We start from the raw sequence: 23,698 nt of genomic DNA, 5'->3' as shown, positions 1-23,698 counted from the left end.
CTCCACGAGCGTTGCAGCTTTTGTATTTCACGTGTTTCCTTAATTGCAGTCTATGTCAGCAATTTGGGGGTATGTTTTACCATTAGACAAGTTTGAGGGGTTATGTTTTACAATTAAACAAGTTTGAGGGGTAAGTTGTTACAATTGAAAGTTCGGAGGGACAGTTGCAATATTTGGACAAGTTCACGGGTTATTTGTGTATTAGGCCTTTATTTTATATCATTATATACTGTATAAATATAAAAGAATTTACCCTTAAAAATAGATATCCCAAATATGGATATGGATATGCATTTCTTTAACTGGTCTAGACATTCCACAACCGGATTAGGTATGTGAATTCTCGTGGAACCAAACGAGCCAGAGATATTATTTCCCCGCCATGGATTACAAGCAGTGATTCAGAGAAAGAAGCCTCAATTTGTAGTTCGTAGACACTAAATCCTGAAAACACTTACATAATCTCCATAAAGTCTTTGGAATTCTTCAGTTTTGAAGCTATTTACCGAATAGTCTAATTTCAATATCAGCACTACTGTCTATGAACTACATCTCTTTGATGCTATAATGGCTCTGGCTCCGACTCGCCAACTACACTTGGATTCGTTTCAAAGCTCCTTCTCCAAATTCCACGGTACTCCTCTTCAGTTCTTCAGGTGCAATTCCTCAAATCCTCTTAAAACATGCAATTTTTACTCTAATTCACTCCACCACAAGAACACGCAAAGAGTATCCAACTTTTCGGCCGTTGATAAAACAGCTTCTCAACATAAGCCCATTAAATTATGTTCATCGACTTGCAATTGGTTCTCTAAATGGGATAAACCTAGTAACCAGAACCACCCAAAACGCCCTCAAGCCGTGTTGAATTATCGAAATAGTGACAATGGTGGTAGTGGCGGTAATACAATGGATAAAATTATGGAGAAATTGAAGAAACATGGGTACGTAGATGGTGATTCTGATGAAAAGAAAGAGAAAGGGCCAGAGAGAGTGATAGAGAAAGGGAGTGTAGAAGATATTTTCTATGTAGAGGAAGGGTTGTTGCCTAATCCACGAGGTGGATTTTCCAAGGAATCGCCATTAGGAGTTGAGGATGTGTTTAAGGTTGATGGGGAGATAAGGTTTCCATGGGAGAAACCTAGAAAAGAGGAAAAGGAGGATCAGAATAAGTGGACGGCTAGGAGTAAGAGTAGGACGGCATTGGCTGAGTTGACATTGCCAGAATCAGAGTTGAGGAGGTTGAAAAACTTGACCTTTCAAACGAAGAGCAAGGTGCGGGTTAAAGGCTCAGGTGTTACCCAGGAAGTGGTGGATACCATTCATGACAGGTGGAAGACTTCGGAGATCGTCAGAGTTAAAGTTGAGGGAGCTCCTGCCCTGAATATGAGGAGGATGCATGAGATATTGGAGGTATGCTTACTAATTTTCCCTTGAAAATCTAGTTTTCTATAACTTCCACAGACAAACTGACCATCTTGCAACCACTTTTAACGAAGAATCATCAAGGGGATTAATCTGGTAATTAATATTTTGCTTAGAGATAGATAAACTATAGATAAATCAGTGCTTGCTATTGGAAATGGATGCTGCATAATGTTCTATTGAAATTTTTTATTCATCAAAGAAATAGTTCCTAAAAACATTTCGGGCTTGGTCAAATCAAATGCTAAATGAGCTCTGTTATATGTGTTCTGTTGTATGCATTTTTTTAACCTCGGCTGCACACATTAAACTGCAATTGATTAATACAATCGAATCGCTTTTGTTTTTGAACTTCTTACCATATTTTCATCCTTCACATGAATGCTGCTTTCAGAAAAAAACTGGTGGTTTGGTTATTTGGAGGTCTGGCACTTCTGTATCTATATATAGAGGTGTGAGTTATGAGGTTCCCTCAGTCCATCTGAAGAATCGAGTGTTGAAGATAAATGAAATGCGTACTGGTCCATCAGGAACAAAAACTGGTGAAGTTATTAGACATCCTCCTAGATATGCTTCTTCTGATAATTTGCTTATGCCACAATCGAAATCAGACCTTACTGCTGAAGTTAAAGGGATTAATGAAACAGAATTGAGGATAGAAGTCAATCGTAAAGCTGAAGATAAGGAGGGAAAGGAGATAGAACTGCAGACAGAAATGAAGTATGAAGACGAGGTAAACCAGCTCTTAGAAGGACTGGGTCCTAGATATACAGATTGGTCAGGATTGGATCCATTACCTGTGGATGCAGATATGCTTCCTGGAATAATTCCTGGTTACCAGCCTCCGTTCAGAATACTTCCTTACGGAATGAGATCTAATATGGGGCAAAAGTCGGCAACATCCTTACGAAGGCTTGCCAGGGTTCTTCCTCCACACTTTGCATTGGGTATGCCACTTAGCACTCTACAATGTCATAGTTTATTCATAATTTCTTATGTACTTGTCAATTTCCAGGTAGAAGCAGACAGCTACAAGGCTTGGCTGCCGCTATGATAAAATTGTGGGAGAAGAGTTCAATTGCAAAGATTGCACTTAAGCGTGGTGTACAGCTAACTACTAGTGAAAGAATGGCTGAAGATATCAAGGTAATAAACCATCCACCAAATGACTGAATGTGGATGTATAATAGCTGACTGGGTGAAAAAGCAGTAAATTTTTAGTGCAGGACTTTGGTGTGTGATTGATTTCTTGTTTTGCTTCCACTGTGTTCTTGAAGTGAACAATAAGCTATAAAATTTAAAGTTTGTGGTGACAATTGATTTATGGTCGTTTTAGATTTTCTTACTCTTTAATAGACTGAAGGAGAACCTTTTGGAATGATGATGATGACTTTTCCAAAATTCTTTTCCTATCTGTTTGATGGTACTATTCCTCCTGGAAAATTTTGTAGTAGAGATAAACTACCAGCTCTAGGCAACTAAGAAACCTTTTGTTTGGTATATTGTTGGGTTGGGTTGTTTGTTTTCTGCTCCCACATATTTGCCTATGTTTGGCCAAAAGATGTCCTTTATCTCCCTGGAAAGTCCGAAACAAAGATTAAACTGTGGAAAGTTTTCAATCAGGACCTGGTTGTCCTAATATTTTGCAGCTGCAGTGCCTTCTTGAATTTCATTAATACAGGTTGTATTTGATATCCTTACTGTGTTTTACTTTTATACTTATAATCCGAGAAATAAGAAAATAGTAACTCATTAGATTCAAGCTAGGTTTTCAAATGATAATAAGTAAAAGTTCTGTTGCATTTACTGCAAACTGATATGACCACTTTCCTTCTCACTTCTTCAATTTGAAATTGCTACTGGGAGATATGAAAGGAACAAATGGCTAATTTTTTTTTTCTTTATGTGGCTGCAGAGATTGACTGGGGGCATGCTGCTTTCTCGGAACAAGGACTTTTTGGTCTTCTACAGAGGGAAGGACTTTTTGTCACCAGAATTCGCTGAAACATTGCTAGAAAGGGAGAGATTGGCAAAGGCATTACAGGATGATGAGGAGCAAGCGCGGTTAAGAGCATCAGCTTTGATTGTACAGAGTGCTGAACCAATGGAGCAGTCAGGAACTGCTGGTACTCTTCTTGAAACTTTAGATGCAGATGCAAAGTGGGGAAAGAGTTTGAGCGAAAATGACAGAGAAAAAATGATGAGAGAAGCTGAAATAGCAAGGCATGCCAGCCTTTTCAGAAAACTTGAGAAGAAGCTTGCTTGTGTAAGTTTTGTCATACGTGGGTTCACCTGCAGTGTCTTAACTTACTAAAGTACCCTAGCTAAATTCTAGAATATGAATTTGTAATATCAGTAACTCTTTCAGTGTTTTGACCGCCATTAGGCTGAACGAAGGCTAATGAAAGCTGAAGTAGCCTTGTCTAAGGTGGAGTCATTTCTAACACCAGCAGAAAGACAGGCTGACCCAGATAGCATAACTGAGGAGGAGAGATATATGTTCCGCAAGCTTGGTTTGAGGATGAAAGCTTTCTTACTTCTTGGTAAAATAAGGCTTCTGTATGATGAACTTATGGTGATTTTTTCTGAGAATACTTTATGACGGTATCTCTTGCTTCAGGCAGACGTGGAGTTTTTGATGGTACAGTGGAGAACATGCACTTACACTGGAAATACCGAGAACTGGTTAAGATCGTTTTGAAAGCCAAAACTTTTGAGAAGGTAAAAAAAATTGCATTAGCTCTTGAAGCTGAAAGTGGGGGTATTTTGGTTTCTGTGGACAAAATCTCGAAAGGATATGCTATAATTGTATATCGAGGAAAGGACTACCAGCGACCTTCTACATTGAGGCCAAAGAATCTCTTGACAAAGAGGAAAGCTTTGGCCCGTTCAATAGAGATGCAAAGGAGCGCGGTACGTATTAAAATCTGTACATTGTTGTTTATTTGCTTTTCCTTTTGGAATACATTCGTTTTTGTAGATTTCTAAGTTACATTACATGTGATACCAGTGATTATCCAGGCATTGATAGTAGTAACATGCCCAATGCCCATGCTCATTTATATATAATATATAGTTGAACTTTCCATGCTTTCATATATTTATATAGAATTGTTGAGGCAGATTGGTGGTGCAGGTGATGATTGTCGGTTAGTTACCTTCATGTATAGGATAATTACTGCCAATCACGAATAGACAAATTTAAAATTCCATGACTTGATATGAAAATGGCCAACTTTTCTTGTCAAACAGGCTCTGCTAAATCATGTTTCAGCTCTGCAGACAAAAGTGGACAAGTTTAGATGTGAACTTGTAAGGCTTCTCATAAACATTAGGTGTTGGTTTTTTTCTTCAAGGTCAGTCAAATGTTATATGCTTCTGTTTCATGTTGACTTTTATAGGAACAAATGGCGAGTATTGAAAACCAAGGGGATGAGGAATTGTATGACAAGCTAGATGCTGCTTATCCTACAGACAACGATGATTCTGATGAGGTCTGTCTATTTATGATCTACTCGCTATTCTCGAATATGCTAAATCAACATTTAAAGCACATTTTTATGTCTTCCTTATAATAGGAGGAAGGAGATGAAGCATATCTTGGGGCGTTCAACAATAAAAATGATGATGATGACGACGATAATGATGATGATGATGAAACTGGCAACATTGTTCGCAATATTCATCTGGAAACAAGCATGCAGAATCAAGATTCTGATATGGAAACTGAGGTCTGTATAGCCTTAATGCCTAAATCTTCAATATGTGTGCACTTGTGTTATATAGACTGATCTGATAGCATCACCTGTTCATCCTCTTAATAGCAAAATGAACAGTATCCAGAGACATCTGACGGTGAATTTGATGACTACGAAGATGTCGAAAGTGATGATTTCGTTCAAAATCTCGGAAAAAACATACCTTACAGTATGCAGAATAACGTGTCTAAGAAAGAACTAAAGGTTTGTGAAAGACTTGCATGAGCAGTTCTTGGTCATTTTTGTAATATACTATATCTATTGGCATGACACCATTTAAGACTTGAACAGGATGATGTTGAAAGTGAGAATTCGCATACGAATTTTCCGTATGAAGGAGCTGTGAGAGAAAGAAAGTGAGGTCCATACAAGAACATAAAAGGATGTCAAAAGATGTAGAATGGCATGAGCAATCTTAACATCTCTGAACAACTGCACCAAACGTATGTGAATTTGCATTTGTTCTGTTTTTATTATTATGCCATGGTTCCCTTCACTTGTTCTAATCTCTATTACATTTTTCATGTTGGTGCCAAAAGCCGATTACTACATAGAAGTTAGACATTACAGGCCTTGCTGTGAGGGAGAAAGAGAAATTGTAATTTGTAAATGGAAATGTCATTCTCTGCAAAGTCCTTCTGTCATTTATTAATATTTTTAAGTTTTAGGTGTATGCTTTGGAATATTTAATTAACTCCAAGGATAAGATACAATTTTGTTTCAAACACAAGGAATTGTAGATATACTCCTGATGTGAGAAATAATTACAAAAAAACTCCTCAATGTTTTAAATTTGGAATAATTTTGGGTTAAGAAATTGACTGTTTGGAGTGTAAAAAAATATATTTAACCTATATGGATTGGGATTTGTTTCTTGGCTCCTACCTAGGTAAAAAATGATGCCATTGAGGTAAAAAGGAAAAAAAAATGCGTGCATAGTTCTTTATCTAGAGGGCGAGCCTTGGCGCAACGGTAAACGTTGTTGTCGTGTGATCAAGAGGTCACGGGTTCGAGTCTTAGGAGCGGCCTCTTGCCAAATAAATTGGCAGGGGAAGGCTTGCCCCCAGTACACCCTTGTGGTGGGATCCCTCCCCAGACCCTCGTTCGGCGGGGACGCGTAGTGCGACCGGGCCGCCTTTTTATAGTTCTTTATCTATTGGGGTGTGTCATCGGCGCAGTGGATAAAGATGGAAGATTGAATAAGGCAAAATCGCCACCCTTATGACGGTCGGAGTTGCATCGATATCCCATACTTCATGTTTTCGCCTCTGGGTCCAATATGAATCTCGTATTATGAGTTTTTTTTTTTTGGAACATAAAATTGTTCTATGCACGGTCGTTTGGACTTAAAATTTTACTATTTGATGTGATGTGGCAGGTGAATTCTACGTGTGAAAAGGCCTAATGCATACCATACAAATAATATGACCAATCCCAAACATCATATCCCCAACCCAAGGATATCCACAAGTGGGCATAATAACTTGAATGAATCCACCAATACCCAACGATTCAGGTCCAGGGATATCACAATCCTTTTATAAGTTCCCAACACCTATAAATACAGCCCCATGGCATCCACAACCAGGGGCGTATACAGGGGGGCTGAGGGGCCCGGCCCCCTCCGGCCACCGGAACCACCATGGTCACGAATAGTTTCGGCTCCCTCAAATATTAGTTTATATAGACTTTATGTAATAATGTTTTATTGTTTAAAGGTAGATGAGATGGTTAAAACACTTGCTTCTTTTTAAAAGGTCATAGGTTCAATTCCCTCTAACCTCAATTTATTTTAGAAAATGTTTATTTATTTAAATTTTATTTTTCAATAATTATAAAACTATGTTACCTTTATTTATTTATTTTCATAACACTTTTGAACTCATTTTTATTATGTCTTTTCCATTAAAAAAAATCAATTTCTTATTTTTGAGACTCAAACAACTTAATTTCTAAATTAAATTTTAAAATTTTAAAATTTTAAAACTAAAAATGTAAAAATGTTATCATTTTTTTAGAAACTAGTATTGAACTAATAAAAAAAATTAAATATATCCCATTACGTGTTAGGCTTGTCTAAAATTCAAAATTTCAATATTTTGGACCTATTAGGTACTACATAAATCTAAATTTCTAATTTTTTTGGCTTGTTAGGCCTCTATAAATCTAAATTTTTAATATATTTTTTTTGGCTTGTTAGGCCTTTCTAAATCTAAATTTTTATTTTTTTTGACCTGTTAGGCCTCTATAAATCTAAATTTCTATGTTTTTGGCCTCTTAGGTCTCCTTAAAATTGGTTCTTGACCATTCAAATTATAACATGCATATATACAAAAAACAAGCAAGTTCGATTTAGCAAAAAAATAAAAAAAAAAATCCGAACGCACGTGTAAAATCGTCCCCCCCAACCGACTAATCCTGTATTTGTCACTGTCCACAACCCTCTCCTCAGCCAACGACTCCTTGAACGTCGAGGTGTGTTAGATGCCCCTTCGGACATGCCCAAAGTCTGAATTGTTAAAAATTGTGCGCTAAGATAATAATGGATATTGGTTGTTCTAATCTAATAAAACTAGGTCAAATGGGAGGCTCATTTACATATTTAGCATAGTTCTCTAACTCCTTACAAATTTAGGCATTTTCAATACATTTGGACAAATATACCCTTGTCTTTTCCCATTCCCCATTCTTCTCCAAAAACAGATCGATCAAATGGCGATTTAGAAGGCGATCTCCAACAACCTACTGTTATCTTGCATTTTCATATAGTTTTTAATATATTTTTAATTATATTAATTATACATTTTAAGATAGTTTTTAATATTTTATAATTGTTTTATGTTTAGTTTTATGTTTTAAGAACTAATGCTTGTTCCATGTGTTTTTAGATATTATTTGGGGCAAAAATGCAATTATGGAATCACTATTGAAGTAAATAAAGTTGCTCGGTCAGAACTCCCTCCAGTCGCGACCTCGTAGCAGTTCAAGAATGAAGAATCCATGATCCTTTAAATAAGTCTTTATTGAAATAAATTCCTCAATAACCATCCAAGGAATGTTATGACTATTTGAAGAGTCTTTGAATGCTCAAAAAGGAGTTACGCTACTTAATGCTCCCTTAACCTTCTCTTTAATTGCATTAAAGTTAAGAAGTTGCAAAGAAGAATTCAATCCTCCATTAATCTTCTCTTTAATAACATTAAAGTTGGAAGTTTCAAGGAATGTATGAAGGCATGTACAACTATAAATAACTACATTTGGAAGCATGAAAGCAGACCTGGAACAAACATGGAACAGGCCTCACCGCCTTTTTTTTAGCTCTCTTTTCGACTTTTTTTTAGTTTTCTTTTTGCTCTTTTCCTTTCTTCCTTTGTAACCGATTCTAGTTTCTATTTCAAAGTTTATTCTCTCTTCATCTTTTCTTTACTTTAATTATGTTTTCTAGTTTGTTTTCTATTAAATTTCTTGTTTTCTTTCCATCTACCATGAACTAACTCCTCAATAGCTAGAGCTATGGCGGGTCCTAATCGAAGTATATGATTTACTTGCAATTTGATTTCAAGTTCATAATTTATTAATTAGAGAATTAAACTATGGAGCTTAATTTCCTAGTTAGATATCTGGCCAATATTTAGCTAAATTACAATTAATGATTTTGGTTGACCGACACTAAGATAATTAATGGAACTACATAGTTTAGACCTGTGTCTATGCGGTGCGATTTTTTAGGGTTTAGTTTCACGACTTAACTTTGGAGTTATTTCAAAGAGTTTAATGCTTTCATTATATCTTTATTCTTGACTGAACCAAAGCTAGGATAATTGTATGTGAAATAGGATTAATCTTGACTGGACCAAAGCTTGGTTAATTACTTTAGAAAATAATCACCGTCTCTAGATTAAAACTTAAGAACTTGGATAAGATTGTTATGTGGATTATATACATTAGGTTAGGTGAAGCCTTGCTCTAGTGACTTACATCATATTCAAATTAATTTTATTTCCCTTCTTTGTTTACTTTATTTAATTGTTTTAAATTTATTAGTTTAATATCACAACCAATTCAAATTTTGATTGCTTAGATAATAGAAATTCACAGAAATCAATAGATATAAACACAATCCTCGAGGGAACGATACTCTACTTATTCTTTATTACTTGATCACGATGGGGTGCACTTGCCCTTAGTTTTGCACGATACACATTTCGAGCATCAAGTTTTTGGCGCCGTTGCCGGGGATTGTTTGTTTTATAATTTTGATTTAGTTGAAGTTCTATTAATTTAAGCGTTTTTTTTATATTTTGTTCCTTTTTACTTTTTTTTCTTTTATGTTTATTTTGCAAGGTGATAGACCAAAATAGTTATCCATGGTGGTTGAATGCTCCAACATTCAACAACCACTTAGAGATGCAAGCTCAAGCCAATGAGGATAAATTTTTGATATTTATGAAGGATAACTTTCTGGATGTGTCTCTTCGCGATGCAGCATGTATACATTGTGGGGGTTTACATTTTGAACTGGATTGTCAATATCAAAATTCAAATCTTTATACTAATTCTTGCTATATGGATGATCAATATGAGCTGCCTAGAGAAGAAATTTCAAGCACGTTTTCCCCATATTGGGAGAATGGTTATGGGTGTAATCAAGCCTTATCACCAAATTTTGAGTATGAGGAGGATCCACAATGGAAAGAAATAATCGATATTATTGAGCAGACAAATAATAAATTCTCTTCATTGGAGACTTTTACCAAAAATATCGATGCTTCTCAGAGAAATATAATGAAAACTTTAGAAGGTCTGATTGCAATTACGTCAACTGAAGAGCCATATTCAGATTTTTCAAGTGAAGCATATAACTTGATTGAACCTCAACATGAAGACGTCCTTGAGGAATGTTCAGATATATGTTTGGTGATAAGTTGTGAAGATAAATCAATAGAGAAAAAAGAGTTTGAAATTTCAAATGAAGTTGAAAGTACCATCACCCGAATAGATGAGACCACCACACCTGAACTTGTGGTGCAGATTTCCATGACTGAAGAGTTTGAAACAACCCTGATTGACGAATTTTATGTATTATATGACTTACCAAAAGAGTCAAAAAGGGAGACATCTAAACTCTTTTATAACTTTTACAAATTTATGTCATGGATTTTATTGATTTATTTTAAAGAAAATACTCCAATTTGCATTCATGGAATATTTATTAAAGAATTTGGATTCCTCATAATGTTTCATTCATTTACATAAAAGGGAGGTTTGTAGTCAAGCTAAACGACTATAATCTTAGCGCTTCCGGGAGGCAACCCGAGTTTTTTTTTAATTTCTCTTTTATTTACAATATTTCTTTAAGTAAGTTTTATTTTTATTTTTTTTGTTTATTTATTTTGCAGGTAAACAAAAAAAAAACAAAAAAAAAAGAAAAACAAACAAACAAATTTGCGGAACAGTAGAAATGAACTATCCCATCTCCTCTTTCACCTTCGGTTTAAGGGAGTTTTCTTTAACTCGTTTACTTTTTCACTTTACCTTTTATCGCATTTTTGGGAGTAAATGCATGCTCTAAAGTGTGAGGAAGGGTAAAAAGGGTTTTATCTACCTTAGTTTAAGTTTTTATTATTTATTGTTTATGTTTGTGTTTATTGTTTTTAGGATAATTTCATTTAGTTGAAATCATTGTCTTCGCTTTTTCAAAAATTTGAGATGGACTTAGGAAGAAAACTCGTAAACAATTGACCCTTAATAGGATGAAACTTCACCATGGCAGTCATAAATTTTGAAATTACATTTTTTTTATAGAATTACGAAACTGAGGAACTTTGGATTAAAATGGGAGTTCCGGAGACTACACTTGTGGACTGAAAATAAGCATTGAACTTGTCATTTGGTTAAACTTTTTGGTACAAATATTAACCCGAACATATGTGAGATTTTGAGACCAAATATTTGAGCATTTTATTACACATTGCTCGGTTTATTTTTTTTCTTGAGTGTGCTCATACTTGCTATTGTCTATAGAATTTGCATCAAATGCTAGTCGAAACCTCGTGCATCTAGTTGGAACTTGGCGTGATCAAGGCAATTAAGTGTAGCCCTTTGTTAATGTTAAAACTTATTTTTCCTTGTTTAAACCCAAAACTCTTTTACATCGTGTTTAGTTAAGCCTCGTTGAAGCCTACATATACCACTTTCTTTGTTTCACCACATTACAAACCCCTAACGTCTTAAATACCCTTTTATCACCTGTGAATTTACAATTATTGTGCACAAATAGGAATGTTTTAGGGAGCTCAAAATTTGTGGAAAATAGGAAGCCGAGAATTATTTTTGCTACTTTATGTGCTTTTGCAAAGAAAAAAAAATAAAAAATAATTAAAAAGCTCAAGAAAAGAAAAAAAAAGAAAACAAAGGGCGAAAGCATTGGTTGAGTCATTTAGTTCGAGAGATTCATGTACGATCAATCTTAGAAAATCCATTTGAAGCAAGAAACTGTAATATGTAATCATAAGTTAAGAATAAGGATAAACGGATGAATACTCAACATTGTGAGACTTGTCGCAGTCTTGGAGATAGAAGTTGGTAAGAAAAGAAAAGAAAAATTGTTTTCTCATCAGTAGCACATTTTATGTTTATCGGTTAATCTTTGAAGAGCCCTAAGTCTTATTGTATCTATTTTGAACAACTAGTTGTTTATTCACTTTCCACATATTTTCCTTATCCAAACCTGTCCCTAAACCAACATTACAACCCGTAAAAGACCTTGGGATCTTGTTTCTGACTAGATAAGCATAATGGTAACGACTGGATGACAATGCAAATTCACCATAGTCAAGGCTAGTATAGAGCTTGAGAGACAAAGTTTACACCCAAACACTTGAGTGAAATGAGTGACCACTAGTGAGGTGCCAAAATAGTTTGCCTTTTGATTTTGTGACATGATTAAAGATATGTCTGCTTGTGTTGGTTTGCGGAGAAACGATTAGAATCTTTTAGCGTCCAAACCTTTTGTTTTTCATCCAAACTTGTGAAATTGAGATCTATGAATGCCAAGTGAAGTAAATCGTGTTATTGTGTGAATTATTTATAGTGAGTATTCTAGAGTTTGTTTTGAGTCTAAGGCTTGCTTGAGGACAAGCAAGGTTCAAAGTGTGAGGAAGTTGTTATCTTGCATTTTCATATAGTTTTTAATATATTTTTAATTATATTAATCATACATTTTAAGATAGTTTTTAATATTTTATAATTGTTTTATGTTTAGTTTTATGTTTTAAGAACTAATGCTTGTTCCATGTGTTTTTAGATATTATTTGGGGCAAAAATGTAATTATAAAATCATTATTGAAGTAAATAAAGTTGCTCGGTCAGAACTCCCTCCAGTTGCGACCTCGTAGCAGTTCAAGAATGAAGAATCCATGACCCTTTAAATAAGTCTTTATTGAAATAAATTCCTCAATAACCATCCAACGAATGTTATGACTATTTGAAGAGTCTTTGAATGCTCAAAAAGGAGTTACGCTACTTAATGCTCCCTTAACCTTCTCTTTAATTGCATTAAAGTTAAGAAGTTGCAAAGAAGAATTCAATCCTCCATTAATCTTCTCTTTAATAACATTAAAGTTGGAAGTTTCAAGGAATGTATGAAGGCATGTGCAACTATAAATAACTATATTTGGAAGCATGAAAGCAGACCTGGAACAAACATGGAACAGGCCTCACCGCCTTTTTTGTAGCTCTCTCTTTTAGACTTTTTTTTAGTTTTCTTTTTGTTCTTTTCCTTTCTTCCTTTGTAACTGATTCTAGTTTCTATTTCAAAGTTTATTCTCTCTTCATCTTTTCTTTACTTTAATTATGTTTTCTAGTTTGTTTTCTATTAAATTTCTTGTTTTATTTCCATCTACCATGAACTAACTCCTCAATAGCTAGAGCTATGGCGGATCCTAATCGAAGTATATGATTTACTTGCAATTTGATTTCAAGTTCATAATTTATTAATTAGAGAATTAAACTATGGAACTTAATTTCCTAGTTAGATATCTGGCCAATATTTAGCTAAATTACAATTAATGATTTTGGTTGACCGACACTAAGATAATTAATGGAACTACATAGTTTAGACATGTGTCTATGCGGTGTGGTTTTTCAGGGTTTAGTTTCACGACTTAACTTTGGGGTTATTTCAAAGAGTTTAATGCTTTCATTATATCTTTATTCTTGACTGAACCAAAGCTAGGATAATTGTATGTGAAATAGGATTAATCTTGACTGGACCAAAGCTTGGTTAATTACTTTAGAAAATAATCACCGTCTCTAGATTAAAACTTAAGAACTTGGATAAGATTGTTATGTGGATTATATACATTAGGTTAGGTGAAGCCTTGCTCTAGTGACTTACATCATATTCAAATTAATTTTATTTCCCTTCTTTGTTTACTTTATTTAATTGTTTTAAATTTATTAGTTTAATATCACAACCAATTCAAGTTTTGATTGCTTAGATAATAGAAATTCACAGAAATCAATAGATATAAACACAATCCTCGAGGGAACGATACTCTACTTATTCTTTATTACTTGATCACGATGGGGTGCACTTGCCCTTAGTTTTGCACGATACACATTTCGAGCATCACCTACTTCCACCGGCGTTTTGAAGGCGATTTTGACGGTGTTCTCTAGCAACTCCTACTCCGGCGAGAGAAAAGGGAAGCGAACGACGGTAGAGGAAAGACGAGAGCGATTTTAGGGCGAACGGCGGTGAGAGAAGGTGAACGACGGTAGAAAAAGGTAAACAGTGAGAGAAAAGACGAGGAAGAAGGCGAACAGCAGAGAAAAGGGAAGAAAGAGAGCGATTTTAGGGCGAACAGCAACCTCGTCCCGTGAGACGAAAGATTGGGAATCGTAGAGAAAAGACCTAATTCTATAAATTTCACTGAATGATTGTTGGTGTATTCATTTATGTTCTGATTTTTTTTGTTAAATAATTAGGCATTATTTCCAGAATATTTATGAAAATACGATAGGCATTAATTGACCGTTGTTGTTTGCCATTTTTTGTTATATACCACTTAACGAATTTTGTTAAAAATACATCCAGACTTCGCATATGCTAATTAAAATCATCAACTAAACCAAACATTCGCTTCGCAGGCTTCGCATATGCTAATTAAAATCATCAACTAAACTAAACATTAGCTTCGCAGACTTCGCATATGCTAATTAAAATCATCAACTAAACCAAACATTAGTTTCGCAGGCTTCGCATATGCTAACCTCTGTGAAGTTAGACGGGAGGAAGACAGCCGCGCGTAAATATTCAGGGTATTATGGGAAAGTCACACAAAATCAGTCTAGATATGTAGTAGGTTAAGTAAATGAGTTAAATATGTAAATGAGCCTCCCATTTGACCTAGTTTTATAATTTTCCCTAAATTATTATAAGTGTTTGTATGACAGTTAGTTATTCTAAATGTCCATAGATACTTATTATTGTGGAAAGGCCTAATACATCAGCAGCTCCCTGAACTTATCCATACTAGTATATTGGCTCCCTGAACTTTGTAAGTGTCTCACTAGCTCCCTAAACTTGTCCATAAAAATTTATAAGCTCCCTGAACTTTACAAATGTCTCACCAGCTCCCTAAACTTGCTTATTCCGTAACAACTAAATATAAAAATCATAATACTAACTCGGATTAAGGTGTAAAAATACCCCTAATGTTTTGGGTCAGGAGTAATTTTACCCTAACGTCTAAAACGGTGCAATTAGTAGCCAAGAGCAAATTTATAAATTTGGTGGATTTTTTGAATTTTTTTGTCCAATTCGTACAAAAGTCAGTATATTTTTTTTTTACATCCCAACATATGTTTGTGATTTGTCACTGATAAAATGACGCACGTGTGAACTGTAGATGACAAGATTCATAACCGAGAAGACAGTTTGAAGAATTATTTCTCAAATTAACCCAATTTATCAATGTTAGGGATAAAATTGCTCTTGGCTTCCAATGTTAGGGGTAAAATTGCATCATTTTAGATGTTAGGGGTAAAATTACTCCTGACACAAAACGTTAGAGGTATTTTTGCACCTTAATCCGAGTTAGTATTATGGTTTTTATATTTAGTTGTTACAGAATAAGCAAGTTTAGGAAACTGGTGAGATATTTGCAAAGTTCAGAGAGCTAATAAATTTTTATGGACAAGTTTAGGGAGCTGGTGATACGAAATAAGCAAGTTTAGGGAGCTGATGAGACATTTGTAAAATTAAAAAAGCCAATCTACTATTATGTACATGTTCAGGGAGCTGGTGATTTATTAAGCCTTGTGGAAATGATAATAAATTAAGACTAATGCGAGAGTTTGATTGATGTTCAAGAGATGAGCATAATGTATGGATATATAAATCAAACTCATGGTTTTATATTCGAGAAAAAGTACTAGACTGGCCTATTATGAGATCAATACATGAGTTAGTGTTTTAAGTGATTTTAGTTATAGTAGTTTATTGAATCTCTACACTTGATGTCACCATAGATTCCTACATGAAAAGTAATATGTTTTGACACAATAAAAAAATTGTCTTTAACTGGACAGCTATAAAAGTTGTAATTGGACACCGTACGATTCATGCACATGAAGATGAGTGATAAATATGAGATTTGTCTCTCTCGATAAGTGATGAGACTGAGAAACGCATGGTCGTGCTCAAATACATTGATAAAAGTATCAATTAATTCTTTTTACAGTCTACTTAGAGATCGAGAAACTATATGATTAAATAAGATGATAATGACAGTTCAATCTAGATACATTGAGACGAATACTACAAGAAAATACATGTTTGGCGATGGAAATTTCCATTAGCAAATTTCAAAATTCCATCAGTAAGTCACTTTATTAATGGAACAAAAACAGGCAAATGTACATTAAAGGAAATGTCATTGTTTGCAAATCCGCTTTTGTCGAATATTGACGGAATTCATTCTAGCTAATTTTGTCAAACTTTATTGATGACATTCATTCCGTCAGAATGTTCCATCAACAATTAGACATTTTCTAGTAGTGGAAGGGATTGTGACATAAAGTATCAAATATCTTATATTTGATTATCTCGTTTATATAAATTGGATAGTCATAATATATTGTTAAAGACCGCTTATGACTTGTAGGATAAAATGATTTTTTTTCTTACTGAAAATATTATATAGACCTATGGTCACACACAAAAAAAAAAACAAATTAAAATGTAAAAAAATATAGATATTCATAATATCTAGATTATGACCGGATTCAATGAATATAATTTGAATTAGATATCCAAAATATTATAACATCCGAAATTAAATTAATATAAAATATTTTATTTAATGAATTTCAAATTTAAATAAATTATATTCAGATTAAGCCAATTGAAGGGATCTTCTGATCAATCCAGAGATAGTAGTAAAAAAAAGGGAGACATGCTATATCCGAAACGTTACAATTTTTTTGAAATAATTATAATTAGAATTTTGATATTTAATTCTGATTATTCTCATTTTATATAAACTCATTAAGTGGGTAGTAACCTATATATTTCTAAATTTACCAACATTCAAAAAGCTTGGCATATGCGGTTTGAATTTGAAGGCTCAAAAAGTAGCTCGTAAATCTATTCAACAAAAATAAGAAAAAAAATCTTGAAAAATTTACACAGAAATTCAGATTTGAAAAATTATTTATAACTATATCAAATAATGATTTTGAATCATGCAAAACTAGTAAAATCAGCATTTTTAATATATTTTAAAGATTGGAATTTATAAATTAGATGTCTAGGATATATTTTCTAAGATTTAAAATTTATGAATTAGGTCGAGAATTTTTAAATTAGGATGTAAAATCATACTTTATTTATAATATATAGAAAATAATGACATATTAAAAATTAAATTTGATAATATGATTTGGTTGTAATTTTGTAGTTATTTATGATATTCATGTATTTGACCCAAACATTTTTTTTTTTTTTAAGCATGACCCAAAAATCTTTAAATGCTACATGTGGCATGTTTGAAGGGCTTTGTAAAATTACTGCGTATATCAAATTAATTTTATATTTATTGATCGTGTTTTTTTATAGGCAAAAAGCATCATTAGGCTCCTGATCTTTCATTTTTTTTTTGTTCATTAAGCTCTTTATCTTTTATTTGGATACATTAAACCCCTGATCATTTATTTTAGTCTCACTAAGCCCCTGATGACCAAATTAGTAAGTTGTGAATATAAAATACGGTTAATAGATTGTTATTCATTGTACTTGTATTCAAACTTTTTATTTTTTAACTGTTTAAAGCAGTTTTGGATGTGTAATGTGTCTATAGGGAAAACTGTACAAACCTTAATTCAATCAGTAAAAAATATATTTTTTTTAATAATTTCAAATACAGATGAAGTTAATAACATATTTTTAACAGAATTAGATGCTTACAACTTACTAATTTGGTCATCAATGGCTTAATGAGATAAAAAAATAAATGATCAGAGACTTAATGTATCCAAATAAAAGATCAAAGGTTTAATAAACCAAAAAATGAAAGATTAGAGACCTAACGATGCTTTTTGCTTTTTTATACTTTATCAATTTTCTGGACCTTGAGCCTTCCCGTTTAAAAAAGAAACTAGTTTTTGACCCGTGCGATGCACGGATTCATCTTAACATATAAATATTAACAAAAATATAATCTAATAATTACAATTAATGATATAAAGGTGCTATATAACTTAAATATTATTATTTTATTTTCACATTTACCTTAAATAATGTTTTTTAATAGATAAATCTAATAATTTAATTAAAATTAATATATTATATATTATATTATGTTTTTTATCAGTAAAAAATGAGGAAGTGACACATCAGCTCCATCGTTACTATTATATATATATATATATATATATATGGAGAGAATTAGAGAGATTTTAGGGATTAATTTAAATTATGTAGAACTCTTAGATATAGATATGCAGAGAATTATAGAGATTTTAGGGATTAATTTAAATTCTGTAGAAGTCTTAGATATAGTACGGATAAAATAAATATAATAATATAACTAAAGTTAATATATTATATTTTTTATTATATTTTTTATCAGTAAAAAAGGAGAAAGTGACACCTCAGCTCCATCGTTACTGTTTTATATTATATATAGATATGTAGAGAATTAGAGAGATTTTAGGGATTAATTTAAATTATGTAGAACTTTTAGATATAAATATGTAGGGAATTAGAGAGATTTTAGGGATTAATTTAAGTTCTGTAGAACTCTTAGATATAATACGGATAAAATACACTTTTTATAAATAAATATAATAATATAACTAAAGTTAATATATTATATTTTTTATCAGTAAAAAAGAGGAAGTGACACATCAGCTCCATCGTTACTGTTTTATATTATATATAGATATAGATATGCAAAGAATTAGAGAGATTTTAGGGATTAATTTAAATTCTATAGAAGTCTTAGATATAGTACGGATAAAATATCTTTTTTATAAATAAATATAATAATATAACTAAAGTTAATATATTATATTTTTTATTATATTTTTTATCAGTAAAAAAGGAGGAAGTGACACCTCAGCTCCATCGTTACTGTTTTATATTATATATATATAGATATGTAGAGAATTAGAGAGATTTTAGGGATTAATTTAAATTATGTAGAACTTTTAGATATAGATATGTAGAGAATTAGAGAGATTTTAAGGATTAATTTAAATTCTGTAGAACTCTTAGATATAATACGGATAAAATACTCTTTTTATAAATAAATATAATAATATAACTAAAGTTAATATATTATATTTTTTATTATATTTTTTATCAGTAAAAAAGGAGGAAGTGACACCTCAGCTCCATCGTTACTGTTTTATATTATATATAAATTAGTTTCTTCCAATTATATTATCAATAACTCATATTTTATCATGCTTTTTGTCAAACTGTTTTTTTTTTTTTCCAAACTACTTTTTCAAACTACAAAGTTAAGAAATCTTTTCAATTAAACTTCTCAAAATTCACGTTTCTACTCTTTCCTTCTCCTTGCCTACGATTTTTTCGGATTAAGGTGCAAAAATACTCCTAACGTTTTGAGTCAGGAGCGATTTTACCCCCAACGTCTAAAATGGTGCAATTTTACCCATAACGTTTGTAGCCAAGAGCAATTTTACCCCTAACGTTGATAAATTGGGTCAATTTCAGAAATAATTCATCAAACTGTTTTATCGGTCATGAATCTTATCATCTACACTTCACATGTGCGTCATTTTATCAGTAACAAATCATAAACATATGTTGGGATGTGAAAAAAATAATAAAAAAATATACTGTCTTTTGTACGAATTGGACAAAAAAATTCAAAAAATTCACCGAATTTACAAATATTAATCTCCAATTCTATTATTAAATTACAAAAGACATGAAATCATTTTTTTAGAATGAATTGATACGCAATTGGTGTAAAATAATGAACAAAAATATCTGTGTTTTATAATAGTGTCTGAAATTGACCCAAATTACAAATGTTAGGGGTAAAATTGCTCTTGGCTACAAACGTTAGGGGTAAAATTGCACCATTTTAGACGTTAGGGGTAAAATTGCTCCTGACCCAAAATGTTAGGGGTATTTTTGCACCTTAACCCGATTTTTTCCCTTCTCTCCAAATCAACTTACATCCCTCTTTACTTTTTCCTAAATCTCTTCATTTATAATCTGTATATTTTATGTTGTTTAATTTCCTTTTTTTTTATTATTTAGTTTTTTTATCTTCTATGTTGGTAAGTTTGTCTTCGAATTTGCATAATCTTTATTCGCAGCTTCTTCTCTTTTTTGGTGGTTTTTTTTTCACATTTTCACTATTGTCTGATATTGGCTTTGGATTATATCACATAAAGAGAAGAATTGAAATTAAAGTGAGAAGGAAAATCCTTGGAAACATAGAATTAAAATAAAACTTTTTAAAAAATACAAGATGAGAATCTACTACTTCCAAAGATGTTTCAAAAAGAATGAATTTGAACTGATCATAAGACACTTTTAAAATCACCATTTTTGTAAAAAAAAAAATTGCCAAGACATATCGAGAAGCACCAAGTTTTATTTGGATGTGTTCAATAAGACTTTCATGTAAACTAAATTTATGACAAAGTAGAATCGAAGAAGCAAGGACACCTAAGAATTGTAGCATCTCAATTTTCTTGAAGCCATCGAAAAATGAGCAATACAAGTAAAATTTAAAGAGATTGAGATGGGTTTCAGGGGGATTTAGTCATGATGCTGAAAATCAATAGATGTTGTAAACAAGTAGATGGTTGAAGAAAAAACAAAAATAACAATAAAGAAAGGAAGAAGGACATGGATTAGTTGTAGTAATTTTTGATTGAATATTTTAATAAGAATTATGTTTTCTTTAACCAAAAAATATTAAAAGTTAATTACCACCTCAATCTAAGAGATATGTTTATTTGGTGATATATACATGATAAGTTTACTCATCTTTGACAAATTTACAATAAATGACGCTCTTACGAGATAACTGTAAATTTTTACAGCAAACGTGAGTTCTATGTAACCATTTCTTATTTATAATGGTTAGTGAGAAGCCCAACCATCACCTCAATTATATCCCTTTAAATTCAAGAAGGTGACACTTTTATTACAACTAACATGTGCGATTTTTCATTAAAAAAAATGTGCGATTTTTCATTAAAAAAAAATGTGCGATTTATAATGCTGCATGTTTGAAGGGCTTTATTACAGCTAACATGTGCGGTTCTAACAAACCACTCCCTAAAACCTTATGGCACCTTTACGGTCGTCAATAAACCTCTTATCACATGTCCTTTAATAAATGCACTGGCTCACATCAACTGTATTAACGCTTTTCGCCACTTGATAAGGGGAAGAGATTTCTTGATGTGGCAACTCGATTCTACATAATGTCTTCCACGCCCACAATAAATCCAGCCCTCTCATATCCCCAACCCAATCTTTTAAAATAGAATATTTTAAATATATAATTGATCACTAGTTGGATTGAAAATAGATTTGAACAATATAATTTTAGTTTTTTATTTGATTAGCAAAATCAATGCAAATCTTAACAATGTTAAAATGCTGACGTGACAGAGGTATTTCTAAAAAAAAATTACTTTAAAAAGTCAATTGGGTATTTTTTTTAAATGACTTTGAAAACTCAACTTCTTCTTCTAAAATGAAAAGAGGAAGTAGAGTAAAAAAAATCTAAAAATATCCCTTGTCACGTCACTCTTTTAACGATATCAAAACATTTACTTTGATTCTACTAACGGCACACCATAAGGTTTGTTTTGGGAGAAAAAAATCACAAATATCGATCTGAAAAAACGTGAAACCACAAAGAGGTTTTTTGAAATTAACCCATAATATTATTAATTATTCATGAAAAGTGTACTCCTGAAATAAGTTTTTTAAAATTAAAATTGTTCAATTTTATTTAAAATAAACTATGTCACGAAATAGATTAAATGGATACGGTATATTATCAATTGAAAGTAGTATGTTAGTGTTGGGATTTTTCGAGAAAAATACATAAGAAATTGATAAGAAAATGGTGCTAATAATTTTATTCAACTTGTCAATGTTCTGCATAAATGAAAGATTAAGGTTTATGCCTTTTTATAGGTTTATAATGCAACAATAAATGAGATTTTAAAGCAAACAATAAAATCTCCACTAATTATCTCACTAACAAATAAAGACTCATTAAAACTAGGCCTAATGCTCCTCCAACCCCCTTGGAGCATCTCCAATGGTTTATACTCACAACCACTTTATATACATGTCACATTATCAATTTAATAAACATCATTTTATTAAACTATCTGACTACAATGGTTAAACTCTATAACCACTCAATCACAAAAGATCCACCAATTAATTAAACCAATCATAATGAATCCACCAATTAATTAAACCAATCATATTATTTTAAAAATAATATATATATATATATAAATAATCAAAAGCTCAATAAACATTAAATGGTTGATAAAAACTCAATATATTAAACTTACTCCAATGGGAGGGAGTTTATTAAATGAGTATAATGAGTGGTTCATTATACTCCATTGGAGATGCTTTTAACTTGTTCAAATTGGTCATTTTACCCCTCCAACTCATCGAATGTCCTATTTACCCCCTTAACTCCATAGAAATAGTATTTTTCGCCCCTTTAACTTGTCCAAATTAGTCATTTTACCCCTCCGCAACTCATCGAATGTCCTATTTACCACCTTCACTCCATAAAAATGGTATTTCTCACCCCTTATGATCATATTTACTCTCTTAACTCCATAAAAGTGGTTTACTCCTTTATAGTGCAAAATTAATAGCACTTATTCAAATGAGTTTGAAAATATATTTTTAATATCAACTTTTTATTTTGTTTTAATTTGATAATTATATCGATCCTTCATGTGTTTATTATAATAATATTGTATTACAATAATTAGATAATCAAAATTTAACTAGCAAAAAAAGTTGAAAAGAGAAAGAATGAATAAAAGATACAAATAACAAGAATATATATATATATATATATATATATATATATATTGATAAAAAAAACAATAAACAAGCTAGAGACATTATATGTAGGGAAAATGTACCAAAATAGGCATATGATTTTGGGAAAGTGTCAATTTAGGCTCCACGTACAAAATAGCACCAATATAGATTTAACGTTTAAAAAATGTATCAATTTAGGCATCGATGACGGATTATAAGGGGTGAGAAATACCACTTTTATAGAGTTAATGGGGTAAATAGGACATTCTATGAGTTGCGGAGAGGGTAAATGGACAAGTTGAGGGGATGAGAAATACCACTTTTATGAAGTTAAGGTGGTAAATATGATATTCTATGAGTTGGGGGATAAATGGATAAATTGGGGGAGTAAGAAATACCACTTTTATGTAGTTAAGGGAGTAAATAGGACATTCGATAAGTTGAGGGGATAAAATGACCAATTTGGACAAGTTAAGGGAGCTGGAAAAGTATTAAACCTTAAAACTAACTTAATCAAATAACAAACTTTGAATCAGAAAAATCACAATATCAACAGTTACAACATTTTAAATATAAAACACTAATAAAAAAAATATCTAATCAAATAAGTAAAACTTATTTTTAAAATAAAAAAGTAAAAATAAAGAGAAATAAAGTAATTAAACACCCTAAATCTAACTGAAACGAGGGTGTCCATATGTTAGCACTACTCAATTCAATAAATGATTGTATGAGCAATAAATAAAAAAATAAATAGAAAAGGGTTAAGAAGACTTGTATTCCTCGGCACATGACGGTTGTATTTTATCGGTTTGGGTCTATAGAAGTTGACCAGAAGAGACCAAACCAGACAAAATTGACCACATTAAAAAACGTGGTGTTTTCCCATTAAACATATATACAATACAAGCCGGCGAAGATC

At 32.0% G+C, this 23,698-nt stretch overlaps 1 protein-coding gene across 4 annotated transcripts; it reads left to right on the top strand.

Annotated features, from left to right (window-relative positions):
- The first annotated feature begins 296 nt into the window (after window positions 1–296).
- LOC136219615 (CRM-domain containing factor CFM3A, chloroplastic/mitochondrial-like) lies at window positions 297–6,782 on the top strand. Of its 4 annotated transcripts, none has more exons than XR_010684205.1 (12): window positions 298–1,413; window positions 1,820–2,372; window positions 2,441–2,571; window positions 3,341–3,691; window positions 3,812–3,968; window positions 4,046–4,338; window positions 4,678–4,737; window positions 4,827–4,919; window positions 5,004–5,156; window positions 5,250–5,387; window positions 5,475–5,626; window positions 6,562–6,782. XR_010684205.1 is itself a non-coding variant. In XM_066007086.1 (11 exons), exons 1-11 carry the CDS (start codon window positions 568–570, stop codon window positions 5,468–5,470), a joined length of 2,781 nt encoding a protein of 926 aa, XP_065863158.1. In that variant the 5' UTR covers window positions 297–567; the 3' UTR covers window positions 5,471–6,001. The 4 variants fall into 4 exon arrangements, 2 of the variants coding, with proteins under 2 accessions (XP_065863158.1, XP_065863157.1); XR_010684204.1 differs by lacking the exon at window positions 6,562–6,782 and adding an exon at window positions 5,723–5,997; XM_066007086.1 differs by lacking the exon at window positions 6,562–6,782 and having other exon boundaries at window positions 297–1,413; window positions 5,465–6,001.
- Window positions 6,783–23,698: the final 16,916 nt, after the last annotated feature.

This window comes from Euphorbia lathyris, chromosome 2 (genome assembly GCF_963576675.1).
Source record: "Euphorbia lathyris chromosome 2, ddEupLath1.1, whole genome shotgun sequence".
NCBI lineage: Eukaryota > Viridiplantae > Streptophyta > Magnoliopsida > Malpighiales > Euphorbiaceae > Euphorbia > Euphorbia lathyris.
This window is presented reverse-complemented; position numbering and strand designations above follow the sequence as displayed.